Source organism: Zalophus californianus, chromosome X (assembly GCF_009762305.2).
Source record: "Zalophus californianus isolate mZalCal1 chromosome X, mZalCal1.pri.v2, whole genome shotgun sequence".
NCBI lineage: Eukaryota > Metazoa > Chordata > Mammalia > Carnivora > Otariidae > Zalophus > Zalophus californianus.
Window position 1 is genome coordinate 121,465,099 of NC_045612.1, and position 17,954 is coordinate 121,483,052.

Genomic DNA, 17,954 nt, shown 5'->3' on the forward strand with positions numbered 1-17,954 from the left:
GCCCTTTCTAATGTGTGAGCTGTGAGCATTTTCTGGTTAATTGGAGTTGTTATTGATTGAGATTGGGCTCTTTAGATGACTCAGACCTGATGTCATTAAACATAGGAGAGAAAAAAGCACATTATAACCAGTTGAAGCCCAAAAGTGAAATTAGATAATTGATGAATTTTAAGTCAGAATAGTTCAGGCATTATTTGAATCAAAGGAGAACCCACTTAATGTGAAAAGTGACTGCAAGCACCCAAGCTCTTCAAGGGTTTAGGGCTTAGATGTTGTGTTTGACCTCTCACCTGCCTGTTCTTTGAACCCATTAACCTTTGGCGGGATTTCAGCGGGAGCTGCTTTGATGGTCATTATTTTATTTTATTTGTGCTGTTCCCAAGTCTTCTTTCTTCATCCTGTAATGCTCATCTCTTTTTTGTTGTTTGACCTTATTGTTCGTTTTTGTTCTTGCTAAAGCCAGTAGTTCCTTTCCCTTAGCCCTTCTTTGGTTAAAATGTTTCTCTGAAAAATCAAGTACATGTGAAGTTGTTTCTACTTGGAATTTACCTGAAGGGGACCCACCAAGATCCAAAACTCACATCAAAGGGAACTGAGGGAAGGAGCTGTGTCTGGATTGAAGCAGAAGAGAGAACAAACTTTTAAATAAATAATTTATTTTGATTCTAGATTACAGAAGCAACTTATGTTTATTGTGGGAAAAATTGGATCTTTGTACAAACAGCTGCATCTCCTTCCGAGTTTTTGCCAATGCACATTTATGTGTATGGGTCTAAATTAGTTACATGTTAAGGTCATGTGTAATATTCACGTATGATAGATGGTTTGGGTCTTAAGTTTTAGTTTATCACATTTTCTCCACTAATAAATTTTCTTCTAAAGCATACTTTTTATCACATTACTCCTTCGGCTAGATGTAAGAAAGTTTAAATCTCTCATGGTATAAATAATGTTGTGACCAACATCTTTGCATGTATCTTTTTGTGCATTTTGATGGCTTTCTTAGGGTAATTCCTAGATGTGTATTTGCACCCCCCCCCCAAAATGAGAGAGTGAACGAAGGCAGAGCGGATTTCAAATTTATTAGTGGCATGGGAGTGGTTATGGTGAGAAAGGAGTTTCCTTGACCAGGTTTTCTCAACTTCATCTGTCTCTTTAGCTGAATTTCAAAGACATAGTACAGCTTCGTAAATAATCTGCTTTTGCTTTTTTTTTTTTTTTTATCTGATTTAAGAACTGTTTGGGTATATGTTTGGGTTTATTAGTGCATTTATGGTCAGTACTGCTATTTATTTCAGCCTGTGCTTTAAGGCTTGGTCATTAGTATCTAATGATTTTCTTCCATATTTTACTCAAATGCAGTGTTGGGCAGCGGACTATGCCTAAGTTTTAATGAATTAGAAATGCTCTGTTTATTCAATTTACATCAGCCATGTTATACTACATGGTGACAGCTGCTTACATCTACATGTCAGAATTTTGTCAGTTGTGGCCATCTGCCACATTTGGGGAGTCAGGAAATAAAATAGTCTCAAAACCACGGTGGAACTTCTGAAGTAACAATCCCAAGGCCAGTGTACTTAATTTTGTTAGGGAGAATATGTGTACCAAATAAGCTACATGTTACAAGATGTAAATATACACTAACAAGAAGAAGTGATGGCCAAAAGCGGGAAGGAACAGTTACAACAAGAGGACAACTTAAAACAGGCATAAGAGCCTCGTGATCTCGGAAATGCCAAGGCAACACACCTCACTGATGGGTGTTTGTAAGTCTCATTCTGGATCATCAAGGAGATGCTATGTTGTGGTTAATATACATTGTTTAGTGTGATAGAAAAATGTCCATTATAGCCTACCATGAACATGATTATATTAAAGCACATGTTTGGCCATTGAATACACAAGTTTCTGTTTCTCGATATTCAAAATGTGATTTGAATATGTGTGTATGTGTGTATAATTTGAATTATGATAAAAGGAAAATTATTGTGTCAATGACTTCTCCAAATAGAGACTTCTCTTATATCAGAAAAACTGAAAGCAACTCCAGTCTGACTCCAAAGTTTCTGTTTTTTTCCAGTATCACACGTAGTCTCCAAGTAACATCATCCCTTACACCCTTAAAGTGTTTCTCAGTAGAAATAAATATAATGGCAGTATTTTCATGAACTGTGAAAGGCAGTGTGCGGGGAGGCATATATTTTGGAGAATACACCAGGATATAATATTTCTATCTACTCACTGGCTTTTTTGGGGGCGGGGATTCATTGACAAAATAATTCTTAGTTCTTGCCCAATAAGCTTTACACTATTGGAAGAGATGGTTTGCCAGCATGATAAGAATGCTGGGGCTCCTGATATTGATGTCATGACCCACTAATCATTCATGACCTACAACTGAAAAATAACTAGTATGGAAATAGAGTGTTTTATCCATCTAGGGGTAGATGGTTCCAGGGTTGGTTAATTCAGGGACACAATGATGCCACCAAAGACATAGGGGCTTTGCATCTTTCCATTTGTCCTTCCTGGTCATAATATGGTAGACACAGCTCCAAGCTTCATATCCTCAAATAGGTGGATCCAAAGACAGAACAGCAGTCTTTCCTAGCATGAGTGTGTGTGTGTGTGTATGTGTGTGTGTGTGTATTTTTCTTTTCTTTAATTAAATTCAATTAGCCAACATATAGTACATCGTTAGTTACAGATGTAGAGTTCAGTAATTCATCAGTTCCATATAACACCCAATGTTCACCATATCACGTGCCCTCCTTAATGCCTGTCACCCAATTACCCCATCCCCCCACCCACCCACCACCCCTCCAGCAACCCTCAGTTTGTTTCCTGTAGTTAAGAGTCTCTGATGATTTGTCTCCCTCTCTGATGACTTCCCATTCAGTTTTCCCTCTTTTCCCCTACGATCCTCTGCTCTGTTTCTTATATTCCATGTATGACTGAAACCATATGATAATTGTCTTTTTCTGACTGACTTATTTCACTCGACATAATACCCTCCAGTTCCATCCACGTTGATGTAAATGGTAAGTGTTCATCCTTTCTGATGGCTGAGTAATATTCTGCTTTATATATAAACCACATCTTCTTTATCCATTCATCTGTCGATGGACATCTGGGCTCCTTCCACAGTTTGGCTATTCTGAAAATTGCTGCTATAAACATTGGGGTGCAGGTGCCCCTTCTTTTCACTACATCTGTATCTTTGGGGTAAATACCCAGTAGTGCAATTGCTGGGTCATAGGGTAGCTCTAATTTTAACTTCTTGAGGAACCTCCATTACTGTTTTCCAGATGTGTGGGTATTTTTTTAATTGGAAAATAATCTTTCCCCCCAGAAGTTCCTCCTCTCCTAGTGAACATTCCTTGTGGCCTCATTCACTGTTCAGGTTCCATCCCAACCCATCCCTCAACCAGTCACTTAGCAAAGGGCATAGATGCCATATTCGGTATGAATATGGTATGTTTTGGTAATTGATGCCATAATTGGCATGGAGGAGTGAATATTCATTCCCTGGGACAGGGGAGGGGCTCATCTGTCCTGAGTTTGTGGAAGGCCAGATGCTGGGAGCAATTCCAGCTCTGCCAACAAGGAACGAGTGGTGAGGAAAGCTATTGTGCAGCTAACTAAGCAAGTCTGCCATATTTGCCAGGGCAGTTTGACTATACTTCTGTCATAGTGTTAATGCTGCTAGGCCTTCTCTTATCAGTATTTGTGAGCTTATTTTATCCCTTTGGTAGGTTCTAGATTTCTTAAGGATGGGAACTTCCTGTTTTAATCAGGGCATGGAACAGTGCCTTACCTTAAAGGGTGACAAATACATATTTACTAAATTGATTTAGAATTGGTTCATGTGAATTGATTAAAAGCTTTCTTACTTTTTTTATGGGATCTAAGTCCTTTTAAATCAAGTTATTTGTTTAAATATCAAGACCCTCCCAGTAAAGTTATGTTTATTCATTCCAGAAAATGATTAAGGAGCCTTGATCATAAAGGTACTGGAATAAAGTTACTGTGGGTGCTGTGTAATGTAAACCCTAAAAAGATTGTTTACAATTCTGTGTGGGTGTAGGAGGAAAAAAGGATTCAAATATAAATATCAGTGGGAAAGAAAACTTGTATTGAGTCCATTTTATGCATCTGTTAACATTTTGAAGACTATACAGTACAGTTTATCATCTTAAAAATTATTAAGTGAAAGAAATGACTTGTGTACAAAATCGCTGTGATTCTCTATTTGAAGCTCCATTTAATAAAAGTTTTCTTAGGAAAAGTGATTACCCCAATAATGTAAAATTCAGTACATTATTATACATATCACATAATTTCGTTTAAAAATTCTTTTCAGTAGAATGAGATCAAAAGATTGGATTTTGGTTACTCATGTGGTGCAAGATATAAAACCTGTGTTCCAAGTCTTAATTTGTTTTGTAATATAAACATTTCTCAAGAGCTTTTTTTTTTTCCAATTTAAAGAATTCTTCATATAAACTTCCCTTCATTTCATTTAGGTTCAGTGACTGTACATGTTCATAATTCTTCACTTTATCTACTATTATAACTACTTTAGAACCTTCTGGTTTTTTTTTAAATGTTTTGAGGTAGTATACATTTTCCCTAAAAGGAAGAATCAGTCCTCATTTGCCTGCAGAATGGTCAGTTTTGTAGGTGTGAATGAGCAGTTCCTACCTTATCCAAGAAAAGCCATTAATAATACCTTCTCTGAAGTGACATGAAATTCTAAGCTTAAAGCAACACAAAGACGTGAATGATTTTTAAAACATTTTATTGTTTGCTAATGGTACTGATTTTTAGTTACAGAATTTACTAAGTGAAGGGATGGCAGGCGAAAGGCGTTGTGTTCTTGTGTCATTCTGAAAAGCACCTGAAGTATTTACTTCAGTTCTCTTCTCATTTCCTGATGTCTTAATCCTTAAAAATAGTAACAAAAGGAAGAATTAAAATAATTTATAGATATTCCTAGTGAGGATCATTTACAATCACACATGTGGCTTTCATTTTGCCAGAATGATGTACCACCATGTAAGTTGAACTCTGTAATTTTCCAAGTTTCTTGGTTGTCTCCTTGTCATTGGAGAGGAAGTATCCAGAATGGACGTCCCTGCCTTCAGAACACTTCCAACTTTTACGTAATAATAAAATAACAATAGCTGCCCTTTCCTGAGGACTTCCTGCATGCCAGGCTCTGAGCTCATCACTTGATTTTATTTTCTGTAAAACAACTCTAAGAAGCTACCAATATGGATACTCTGATTTTACACAGGAGTTTTAAAGTGTTCAAACTACTACCTGCCCAAAGTCACCTTTCCAGAAATAGCTCTGGCAAGATGTGAGCACATTATAAAGTTCATGGCCTTAATCATTAATGAAATGATGAATAAATGCATGTTCTAGACAGAGGGAACAGTACCTTAGACTAGAAGAATCAACAAGAGGCACCAAATTATTTGGGATACAATTTCAAAAGTTCTGCCCCATATTCTCCACAGATATGCTCCTCATTGTGAAGCCATATATGGCATACACTATAATTTTTTGTTGGGAAGCTATGGCATTTGTACTTGGACAGAGGCTGGAAATTATCAGAGGTAGTCACTTTCTCTTGTTTTAAAAAAGGGAAAACACTCATAAATTTGAAGTAACTGGTACAATACCGTTTTCTCTTTGGAGGCAAAGCCAGAACTGGAATGTGGGTACCCTAGCCCCCCATCCGGGTCATTTCCACCTCACCTCTCACTGCTTCTCAGTAGAAAGTCATCAATAGCATTTATAACTTGGAATTACATATGCAGTGGAATTACATAATCTCATATACACAGAATAAGGGTTTATGGATATGGATATGAGTCATTTATTTTATTGGCTACTTCCCACTCATTTGGAAGAACTTTCTGTAATGCAATTAATTTTGTGCTTAGTTGTGTGGAAACTTCTTGCTGAAAGTTTAATCTATAGAACCAAGCACTGAAAAGGAATCTAATAAACTGTCTAGCTTCCTCCAACTTAGATTAAAATCCACCCTAGGCAGGTAATCTTCCTTTAAAGAGATTAAAGAGGTCTTCACAGAGATTTCCCACCTACTTTTTGTAGCCTGTTCAAATATTTACATCCCCCCTCAAAAATTACCCCCCCCTTTTTTTTGCTCTTCAGTGCAATTCTAGCCTATTCTTGCTAGTCAAACCCTTGAAATATAAGGAGAACTGATATTCCCTTATACTGCTCTCCTTAAAATTAATGGGTTTCAGTAATACGTATTCTGGGAGAAATTCAAAATAATCGTAGAAGTTAAACTCACCATAAAAACTATGGTCTTAATTACTAAGCTTCATAGATAAGCTTACTTATAATAAAAAGTTACAACACATGCTTGGACTAATAGAGTCATTGACCTGTGTAGCTACTGAAACTCTAGACCCTGGATTGTTTGAGAACTTAGAACTCTGGGGGCCATTTTGCTTTACCATTTTCCCAGTTGGCAGAGTGGCTTCAAGGGATACTCACCACTTCCTCCCGCTTGGTCTTGTCTGTTGCTGGCCAAGCTTCCAGAGGCAGGTCAGGAAGCATGGGGGGCAGGGGCTGTATGGGGAACATCGGAGGCAGAGGTGGCTGTGGCGGCAGGGGCTGGATGGGGTGCATGGGTGGCTGGGGCTGGATGGGCTGGTGAGGCTGTGGCTGGACGGGCTGGGGCTGGAAGGGCTGCTGGGCAGGCAGAGGGAGGTTTGGCTGGTGGTGTTGGGTTGGAGTCATGGAGTGTTGGCCAGGAACTGGCATCATTGGTTGCTGGGGGACCACGGGCTGCTGAGCTGGCACCATGGGGATGTGGTGATGAGGCTGCAGGGCGTGATTCGGGGGATTCTGCTGGGACAGCACGGGAATGATTTGGTGGTGCAGCCATCCACCCATGGGTTCGTAACCATAGGAAGGGTACTGGTGAGAAACAAAGAGTCAGGTTTACCATTGGCTCCATTGACTTCCAGCTGGAGAAGTAGTCGTGTTTTCTTTGTCATCGTTACTATGACTAGTTATTCATTTTTTTCCTGTGCAAGAATTTCTAACTGTGTACACAGATACGATCCTTTACAGACTAGATTTTCCATTAGTGTCTGTATGTGGCATAGATATGTTATTTCATTTAAAAGGGAATTGAAATGCATGCTTAATATTTTAAGGGACTAAAGAAAAAAATATCTACATACCGGATGCCTTATCATGTTTTGGTACCACTTCAGGGGGGTAAGCACCTTAAGAAAAAGAGACATTGGAATACATTTGCTTTAATTTCATTGCATGAAATGCACTCATTGATGCAGTCCTGTCAATATTGATAGCCTGAAAGTATGAGTTCTATAGAAGGAAGAATAAAGTAAAACATTTGTCAGGTGCTTCCTAAGTGTTAGGCACTACATTACATCCATCACACACATTTTTCATGTGTTCTCACATACTGTGAGGCAAGTCCTCACCCTCACTTTCACAGACTAGGTCATGGGGAGTTAAAAAGGTTCATGAGCTTGATCAAGTTCACAAAAGTAGTAATTCTGTTGAATTCCACAGCACCTGCTCTTTGCAAGAGCAAACCAAAACAAATTAATGTGATATAACATTAGTCATATCACTTTTGAGTTGACGTCACAATGAAAAAATAAAGAAGAGGCAGAAAATCTGTCCCTCAGCCTAGAAACACAGGTTTTCTGGTCAAATATGTCAGCCTTTTAAGGTTTCACAGAAAGTCTTGCCTCAAATTGTTATTCACACTTTTCCTCAGCTTGTATGAGTAAACAGACTCACAGATTATTATCTGAACCTTTGAAAGAAGTAAGAGTTCCCTTCCTCCCTAAACAGTATATATACTTGGTGAACCTCAGTTCTGGGGACACCTTCGTGTTGTAGTACAGCGTTTGATATTAATACAACAAACAATTACTAACCTTGCTCAAATTGTACTTGACGAAACGCCTTTTATATTGCTTAACTATTTTGCTCCTCAAGCCATATTTTGAAGTGTGGGTGCTATAATTATTTCCCTTCTCCAGATGAGGAAACCAAAGTTTTAGAGAGAGAAAATGATTTGCCCAAGGTCGCGTGATTAGTACGGGGTTGAGGAGAGCCTCAAACCTGATTTCCAGAAATCTCATGCTTTCCGTTGCTCTGCAGAATGTCTCACAAACCCCTTGGTCAGTGATCACTGATCTTTCAGTAAAGATGAACAAAGGAGACACATAGAGTGTGAACATCTTAGAATTAGGAGTTTCTAGCTGGAAAGGATCTTAACGTCTTACCCAACTCCCCCACCTTTCACAGGCTGGAATAGAACAAAGCTGTTCAGCCAGAGTTCACTTTCTGCCCTACCATGCAGCCCCACCCTGAATGGTAGTTCATGATGGATAGCTTTATAGCCATATAAGGAGGAGAAACTGAGTCAGAGAGGCCAAGTAGGAGTGTGCTGGGGCAGTGCAGCCTTGAGGCAACCCATCAGGGCTTAGACCAGGAAGCTGGTAATGGGAACTGAAAAAGCAGGACTGAGAAACATCTTGAATAAAGAATCAACACACTATTCTCTACAGAGCCCAGGGCATTGTTAACTCAAACAATGGTCAAAATTAGTAAAGAGAAAAATTACCTCATAGCTGAAGTTGATATAACCAGGGTGCCCAGGATGAGGTGGTAGCTTTTATAGAGGGGAAAGGAGAAGAAAAAGAAAGAGGGAGAGGGAGAGAAGAGGGAGGGGGGGAGAGGGAGAGAGAGGGAGAGAGGGAGAGAGGGGAAGAGATTAAGTCAATATGCAATTCTTCACATTAAGAGAGACTGAAGCTACTTTAAAAAAATCTATATGGTGCAGAATATATTTGAGGTCTACTTTTCGTTTGAACATGTACTCTGTGTAGGAGAGGAGCCCTCTCATTTTAAAGAGGTCCAGAGCAACTAAATGACTTTCCCAAGACCGGGAAGCAAAACCCAGCACCCATTTCTCCTCCAGTGATCTTCGGACTCCCGCCCCCCCCCCCCAACCACGTCGTCAACTAATCCTACTCTCTCCCGTCCGCCATTTTACGTCTTAGCGCAACGCACTCCATGTTGGAAGGAGAGATGGGTTTCTCTTACACAATTATGAAATACCGAAAGAAGAGAACTGTCTCACAAACCCTCCCTTATAGATCAGGAGGTGGGTAAGTGCTTCAGTATGGAAGAGAGTCCTCACAATTGGCCTGCAAAGCACATCGACAACAGAAGCAACGACTACCTGTGAATTTTCTTGATGAGTGTGCGGAGACGGGTGCAGTAAAGTGGAAACGCTGTAAGTCCCATGGAAAGTGAAGGACTTGGTTTATGAAATTTAGACTGTTTCTTTTTATGATTCTGTCAAAGTTTTTATGGCAGAAAAAAATTTGAAGTGACTGATGCCTGCATTATGCAATGCCAGTTGGCCCTGGAGTGGGGGAGAGGGAGAGGAGAGAGGACTGTGCAGACTCTCCTTCAGACATCAGGCTAATTAAGGCTCTATTATTTTTAAATGCTCATATTTTATAAGAGGGTTTATTTGCTCTCATCTGAATATGAATTCTTTTAGTCAGGTAACTGCCTTTTGTATACCTTCTTGACATCAGCCCTCAGGGAGTAGGGTTATTCAATTGAGGAGTGGATAAAGGGCTCAATTTGTAATGCAGAGGCCCCTCAGGGGACTAGAAATTGCCACAATGCAGGATTTCAGGAAGGCAGAGCACAGAACCTTGGTCTTGTGGGCGAGAGAGGAAGAGAGGAGGCAGATATACAAGCTTTGTTGGCTTCTGGTTGTATCAACTGCTCTCTATGCCACCGAAAAGCAGCTAGGTCCTGCTTTGCCTGCGTGGGATCTCACTCTCTGACCTTATGTGACCTGTGTCTAAAGAGAATGGGTCAGACTTCCTGGTCCTTGGTACATTTGAATATAGAAAATATCCACACGCATTGGGCATAGGTAGGATTCTGGACAACCATACGGAAGCACCCATGTCCTTAGCAGGTGCACCCAAAGGGATGCGGCCTCTGACAACAAGGAGATGGCTCAAGAAGGAAATTCCTAACATAGAAACCTTACCCTCTGAAGGATAACAGGCAGTAGAGTTTGTAGGGCAGGAAGAGAGTTGGACACTCGTGAGAAATTGGGTTTTCGACAAAACTGGCATTTTTGTAGTATTTGCCTAAGGCTGGTTGAGCACTTTCTCTGGAGGCCTTTCGAGGGTCCCTCCCAAAAGTTTCCTCCATCTAGAGATGGGCGATGATATTTACGAGCTAATTGTTTCCACAGAATCTCCTGAGGTGCTTGTTAAAATGCAAAGTCCTGGGCACCAGCCCCACTCCGGCTGTTCTGAATCCGAGTCTGGGGTCGCACCTGAGGATATTTTTTTTTATATATATATAACAAGCTCTTCCAAGTGTTTCTTAAACACAGAGACATTTGAGGACATCTGATCTTGTACTGCCTTAAACCCTAAAGGTTATCAACTGTAGGGCAGATTTTTATTTCCGAGCTTGTGAAATTGGATATTGACATTTGCAGGGGTGTTTTACTCACGGGCATAGCAAAGGCTGCTCCCAAGAGGCAGGCAAACAAAATCCAGGTCCCCATGTCTTGATGGCCCTGAAATAGAAGTTGACACTTTTAAAAAAAATCTTTTTGCAAACATGGACATAATTAATGCTCCATAAAATCCACTAATCCATATTAGTCCGTTGCCAGTAAAAAGGATGGGACCACTTTTGTGAGGTTGCTTCATTCACATGTGATTTCCAGTTCTGAGCTCATTTCATTGCTTTTGGAATCCCGATAGTGATAAGGATACTTCTCATTTCGGCTGAGAGCAGAGCAAAGCGTAGCGATGTGACTCTATCATTAACGTGATTTGGTGTGCTATTTTCCCATACCTGTGCAGCCTGGGGAGTCCTAGAAGCTAGATGTAGTTTATAATTAATGATCACAAGAATGGAGTTGGCTCTAAAAGCTGTGCAGGTCTTCAAGGTGCACAGTATTTGATACTTTTAGAGCCAGGAGGGCACAAAAATTGTTTGTTTTTTTTGTACAGTCCACCTGAGCATTGCTACTGTTAAAAACAAAGACGAATCATCTGAAAAAAAACATGAAAATAATCTATCAAAATAGAGTAAGGAAGGAGTGGAGGGAAGTTCCAGGTGTTTCGACTGGTAGGACTTCCAGCAGACATCTCTGAGCTCCAGATGTGGAGCAACAGGTGCAGTTCAATGGAAGGGAGAAGACAGTGCTAATACTTTGTGATTATTCCGTGAATTGTGAATGACTGCTCCTTGAAATTTTCCATATTTAGTCAATGACATCTTCCTTTTTGTTTGGGCCGGCACTGTAATAATACACTTTATGACCCTTGGGACACGAAGCAAAACAGGCCATCCTAAAATATGCACATTGCTTTGTGGTACAAATTGTTGACTATGAAAGCTGTCAGAAGGATCTTAAATTTTGCAGAGAAAGTGAGTACCGTGTGTAATAATGCTGGCTATAAAAAGTGCACTGATGTTTTCTACCTCCTAAATCTGTTGAGGTTTGGATTAATGAGAAAACACCACATTTAGTTAATGGTTCTATTTGATGTAATTAAACAAAATGCCTTTTAAAGTAGTAGATGACAGCCTGTGAAAAAAATCGCTTTTATCTTAATTGATAAGTAATTAAAATAAATATTTTGCTGTGAGATTTGGCCCTGAAAAGTGCTTTGGGATTCTGGAAGTAAAATTTTAAAAAATACAGACACTTTGCTGCATTAGGAAGTAAAATAATTCATCTAAGTAATCAGAGTCTAATTTAATTATGGTCCGACTGAACAAGTAACCGAATATGACAGCATAAAGTATTAGAAATGCAGAATACATTTGCATCTTTTGTACATGAAATGCAGAAAAAGAAATAAGCACGATAGAAAGGATACCGAATGAATAAAATCCACGTACCTTTGAGTATGCCTATTCAGAGGAAGTTTCTGTCTGAAACTCAGGGATGCTTGATCCTTTAGATTTCTTCCAACTAAGAGCTCAATTTATATCATTCATGGCATCTAGAGCAACCAATCAGATGTCTGAAGGAAAATGTGTTGAGTATAACTAAAAACCCCTGTATCATGAAGTTTTAAAAACTGTGATCAAACAGAAGGCTACATGTTGTGATTAGTGCATAAAGAGTCTTTCATTATGGGCAATAATAGGTTTAACAGGCAAAAAAATTTCATCAGACTGTTTTTAAGTCAGCACATCAGTTGACTGCACATGCTGATACATTCAAAGTTACTTTTAAGAAGTGGCTATGTCATTGTCTGTTCCCTGGTTCTAGCAAACATAACATTGTTCTTTACCCAAAAAAGCTAGATTGTTGAGTTTCTGTAGTGTAATCCACATGTCCCCTAGGGCTCCCCAGCTCTTTCAGATCAGGATAAGTTGATTCAAACCCCCATTCTGGTAAACCCCCAAGGCTCTCTCCAGTATTTCTCTGAGGGATTTCTAGGTTTGGGATCACCACTGCTCTGTTTTTTACTTTCACTGAAAGTATTTTCTCTGAAAGTATTTTCTCTGTTCCCTGTGGCCGTTCCTTTATCACCATTCTGGTGTCCACGGAAAGAGGGGACAAAGTCTCTTCTCCTTGGCCCCATCCTACCACCCATCTGCCCTCCAAGCAACCACGAACTCAAGATGATCACAGTAGCAAAACTTGTGCTGATGATCTGAAGGACAAGGCAGGAAAGGATGTCACGCACCAGACCGCACACTTAAACACTGTGCGGGGGACATTGCCCTGGCTCCCCCATCCCACAGAACAACTCAGCCTCTCTCAGTATGATGGTCCTCCTTTGCCCACATTCTTCTGGCCCAATCCCACTTTCTCTTATGAACAAATCCAAATTTCTCTCTTTCTCAGAGCCTCTTAACTTCCCTGTTAAGTGCATTGTTCCCATGTTCTCAGCAGCCTCTCCTTTGCCTAAAGGACAGCAACCAAAGTTCTTCTCTTGCTAAGAGGACCTCTGATCTAGCTATTCAATTTGTTTGTCTTTTCCTCTTCTACCTTAGTAAAGCATATAGATTTTTTCTGTTGTTCTAGCATCTGATCAGTTAAAAAGCAAATCTGTAACTGCTGATGAGAGGTAGCTGCTGAACTGTCTATCAATATTAGATCAGTACAGGGAATACTGAATATATATACTCACACACTGTTGGTGGTATAGCCAGATCTCTTTTACTACTTAAGTAATATTTAAAAAAAAATTTTTTTTTAAAAAGATTTCATTTATTTATTTGAGAGAGAGAGCACAAGCAGGGAAGAGGGCAGAGGGAGGGGGAGAAGCAGGCTCCCTGCTGAGCAGAGAGCCCGACGTGGGGCTCCATCCTAGGACCCTGGGATCATGACCTGAGCTGAAGGCAGTTGCTTAACCGACTGAGCCACCCAGGTGCCTCTACTTAAGTAATATTTTTAGAGTTTGTACAGGTACATATATTTTTATATACACACTCCACACTGGCTGAATTAAATTCAAAGACAAAATACCCATGAAAGGCAATGTAGTACTATTAAGAACTGGAGCTTAGACTTACATGGGTCTTGACCCCAGGGGACCACTGACAAGATCCTTAGCCTATCTTAGCCCCAGTTTCCTCATCAGTAAAATGGGGGTAATTACAGAATCTACCTAAAAGGATTAGTGTGAAAACTAGATGAGAGGCATCTCTAGGGGAGATGAAAAGTTATCCTTCTCCCAACCCCATCACTTGGCACACAGTAAATGTTTAAAAAATGCTAATAAATAAGATTATAAGTTGATCTTTGCAGATGAATTAGTAGGGAAAAAATAACCATGGTGAAGAAAGGTAGATCTTTCAATCAGAGAGAGAGAGAGAAATCGCAGAGAGGAAAGTGGAAGGCAAAAGGTATGAGTGAAAGTCAGTGTAGAATATTGTTCTAAAAGCCAGTTGTGTCCAGGGTTTGCATTTATTTATGAATATGTTTATTGGTGAGTTGTAGATCAGAGGCAAGAAGGATTCCTTCCCTTTGAAGGAAGTTGTGAAATGGATTTTAAGAGATTTGGCATCAGCTTACTTAGAGGAGGAGGAGGTGGGGAGTGTGCAGCAAAGTGGTGCGCGAAAGGAGGAGGGAGAGGAAGGGCAATGTAGATCACATCATATTCTTTTTCAATCTTTTTCTTATTTATTTATTTATTTAACATGTAATGTGTTATTTGTTTCAGGGGTACAGATCTGTGATTCAACAGTCTTACACAGTTCACAGCGCTCACCATGGCACCTACCCTCCCCAGTGTCCATCACCCAGCCACCCCATCCCTCCCACCCCCCTCAATTTCTTTTTCTATTTTATTTAATTACGTATAATCGTGTCCGAAAAGATTCAGGACATATTTTTCCTGCAAAGTTGTGGTTCGTCTCTACTAATGAAGTCATTGGTGAACTATTAGTGGTCTTAGAGTGTTACAAAATTTATCTCATTACTTTGTGTCCTGTTTCAAGAATGAGAGACTCATGTATTTGTCCACAAGGATCAACAGAAAGATCCCTTATTGTGGCATTAATTTCTCCGGTCCACTGGCTAGTGAGTTACTGCCAATTCACCATGGACAGTTGTTTAGGCTTTGATGGCAAATACAATAGAAACGATGTGGTTCTTTCTGTTTATCTTCTCCCACTGCATATTCTGAGTCATAGGGTGTTAAAATATGGATCTCTCTGCTGAAATTTCTTCCACTAATTTAGGTCCCGCATATGCAGTTTAAAAGTTAATGTTTGGGGCGCCTGGGTGGCTCAGTCGTTAAGCATCTGCCTTTGGCTCAGGTCATGATCCCAGGGTCCTGGGATCGAGTCCTGCATCAGGCTCCCTGCTCAGCGGGGAGCCTGCTTCTCCCTCTGCCACTCTCTCTCTCTCTCTCTCTCTCTCTGTCTCTTATGAATAAATAAATAAAATCTTTTAAAAAAAAAGTTAATGTTTGGGGGGAAAATTTCAATTGAAAATCTTTTTCTATAGGCAATTATTTCATTTATGAATACATTGAGTTTATAAAAGAAAACAGAATTTACTAGATCGACTGCTTATTTTGTTCTGTAGAGGCTGTAACTTTCCAAAGTATTTGTGTTCTTGTTTTTCTTGCTCTTTGATGTCAAATATTGTCTTCTCTTTTTTAAAAGAATTGCTATTTAAAAAAATGGATCATAAGCATAAAGTATTTTTCTCTCTGGCATTATCCCTGGAACAACTGTGACAAGATGACCCGAGAAGGTGTCTTCATTCACTTAGGCATTCATTCCAAATACATATGTTGAATACCTAAGAACCTGAGACCATTCGTATTACTATAGTGGACAAATATATGCATAAATTGATTATCATTTCTAAAAGCTTTTCTCCAAAATGATGAGTGAATAAACACCCTTGTGGATTCCAGGTTCCCATTCTTGCTTAGTGAGAAGAAAGAGCGTCCAAGAAAGGGTTATAAAAAAATCACACTTGGGACACCTTCTGGCCCAGAAACATCTGCTCTAAAGTCCTTCCTGAGGCCTGTAAGATCGAGCAGGGCTGCAAAACATGCAACTCGTGTGGAAGGACCTCAGGCTGGGAAGCCTTCTACTGTTTTGGCACAAATCAAAATCCAGATGGTTCCTGCTGGTGGTCAGATTTGAGGGAAACCAGGGGTTAATCCTGGGCAGCAGGAATCTGACCCACCACCATTATGTCTCCTCACGTGGCCCTAATTGGATTCGTTTAATGAAGGGAGGCCATGGTAGTCAAGAGTCGAAGCAGTCTGGAGCTCTGAGAGGAAGCATGTCTTAAATGTCTTCACCCTCCGCAACGCCTGGCTTCAAATAGTAGGCACTCAACAACAACAACAGATTTTATGGTTATTTCTTTTCCTCGACTCGCAGCTCATCACATTTTGCTGTGTCCATGTTGCTGATGCTAACAGCTTCTCCCCTCCTAATTTGCTGCTTCTAATTTACAGTGTGCTGGGAAAATCTGATGGCCAGGCTTGTTAGAATTATGTGTGGACTGCACGTAAAGAGATGCCCTAAATGGTGTGGGCTCGGGAGGCTCACTTGTGTGAAAAGCTCAAACGTTTCAGTCTTGTGGCCTTGCTTTTTGACTGCTGGGAGGAGGTTTTGTTTTGTTTTGGGGGTTCTCCCCCTTTGCTTAACTTCCTGGTTTTGAGCAGTGATTGAGGCATGTAGGGGATCTTCAGATAAGTCAGGTGTTAGGAGTTCCAGAAGCCTTTCTTATCATCTAGGGGAGCTCAGCTCTCAAATCTTATTGTAAACCAGGTTCAGGATTGTCCAATATTCTGGAATAATTTCAAGAGTGAGTATGCTTAGGTAACTGGAGCCAAAGTCAGTTTTTAAATGTTTCTTCTGTGGACATTTATTTATAAGAAAATATTATTCTCTAGGCTGCTGTTTTTGTTTTGTTTTGTTTTGTTTTTTGCTGTAGTGGAGTTGTACCCTCTTCAGAACTCAGGTACACCGCCACTAAGTGATTCCAGTAAACACAGTGACTTCCCTTTGCAACCCATGGAAGTCAGATATTGTGTCTTATACTTTCTTGGGAGCTCTTTGTTATCTAGAAAAATCTCTTTTACAAGCTAGGTGCTAGATGAATGGTTGATTAATTGAATAAAATATAGAGAAGTTATCCGTGACATTATGAAAATACATAAAAAAGTCCTTGATCTATGTGGATTCTCCATAGACAAAGAAATCTTGATATCTTGATTCAGTGATTTTGATGGGCCTTTTAGACAGCTAAGATGGATGACTCAGCATCACTGTCAACTCTTCCTATGGATTTTCAAGCAAATGGCTTCTAACAAGAACCTTCAAAGGGAGATACTGTAAAAGGTTTCCAATCCATTATCCTAACATCCTTATTATATTTGGCTCTGATCTGTTAGTTCAAACTATAATTTACTATAAGCAAATATACTATGGTAGATCCACTTGATCTTATTTGTGACTGAGCTTGTTTGCTTAAGACAATAAACCTTATTAATTTTTTTAAAGATTTTTTTTATTGATTCATTTGACAGAGAGAGACACGGCCAGAGAGGGAACACAAGCAGGGGAAGTGGGAGAGGGAGAAGCAGGCTTCCCTCAGAGCAGGGAGCCCGATGCGGGGCCCCACCCCAGGCCCTGGGATTATCACCCGAGCAGACGTTTAATGACCGAGCCACCCAGGCGCCCAATAAAGCTTTATTATTATTATTATTATTATTATTATTATTATTTTCTTAGGCTTCTAGAATCACTTCAGCCCAAGGAGTAATTTGAAAAGAATAACAACAAAAAACCCTCTCTCACTCACATTCACATACTTCATTGAATGCAAACCATCAGTACCTATTCCAGAATACCCTGGAATTAACCATGTTTTGTGGCTTGTTGTTTGAAGCTATGAAAAAAAGGAGGGGTCATCTACTGGCTAACGGCATTTAATAAGTGAGTAGACTTGGGACAGGGAGCATAAGAAAAGCAGTAAAAGAAGTAAGGAAACAGAAAAAAGGCACAAGTAAGAAGAGGGAAATGCATTGTAGTGGTAATTCAAAGTGGTGATCAGAGATGTGACAGGCATAATAGCAAGCCACCAGTGTCCTGAAAAGAAAAGATGAAACTTATTAATGAAGCAGTAGGAAATAAAACAGCTATGCAGGAAAGGGAGCGGGCCCTTGGTCACAAGCTCTGAACCTATTCCTCAAAGGCCGAAATTGTGATGTGACTTCAGCAGCCTTTATGGAGCACTTAATATATGCCTAACACAGTCGTCAGCCTTGGAGTATAAATGTGAAGAGGACAGGGGTCCAATTCTTAAACTACTTAGAGCCTCTGGAAGAATTCTCCACTCTGAGTTGGAAGAGAGAATGCTGGGCGTG

At 40.0% G+C, this 17,954-nt stretch overlaps 2 protein-coding genes across 6 annotated transcripts in view; one reads left to right on the forward strand and one right to left on the reverse strand.

Moving 5' to 3' along the window:
• ARHGAP6 (Rho GTPase activating protein 6) overlaps positions 1-17,954 on the forward strand; it is a 474,697-nt gene that overhangs the window by 344,781 nt on the left and 111,962 nt on the right. Inside the window, exon 1 of one of the 5 annotated variants that reach the window (XM_027609079.2) lies at positions 9,205-9,334. The exons of the other annotated variants lie outside the window; for them this stretch is intronic. The gene's annotated coding sequence lies outside the window, so the exon portion shown is untranslated. Of the gene's footprint in view, positions 1-9,204; positions 9,335-17,954 lie in introns of those variants that run through there. 5 annotated transcript variants of the gene reach the window in all.
• AMELX (amelogenin X-linked) lies at positions 4,788-12,075 on the reverse strand. Its single transcript, XM_027609083.2, has 6 exons — positions 11,998-12,075; positions 10,592-10,657; positions 8,660-8,707; positions 7,236-7,280; positions 6,541-6,966; positions 4,788-4,950 (listed from the first exon to the last, which is right to left on the reverse strand). The coding sequence occupies exons 2-6, from the start codon at positions 10,643-10,645 to the stop codon at positions 4,945-4,947; spliced, it is 579 nt and encodes a 192-aa protein (XP_027464884.1). The 5' UTR covers positions 10,646-10,657; positions 11,998-12,075; the 3' UTR covers positions 4,788-4,944.

Coding starts and splice junctions, on each gene's coding strand:
- AMELX (XM_027609083.2), bottom strand. CDS start 10,645: ATGGGGACCTGGATTTTGTTTGCCTGCCTCTTGGGAGCAGCCTTTGCT. Junction 8,708..10,591: donor GAGCAGCCTTTGCTATGCCC/GTGAGTAAAACA, acceptor CCTCTATAAAAG/CTACCACCTCATCCTGGGCA. Junction 6,967..7,235: donor AAAACATGATAAGGCATCCG/GTATGTAGATAT, acceptor GTTTCTCACCAG/TACCCTTCCTATGGTTACGA.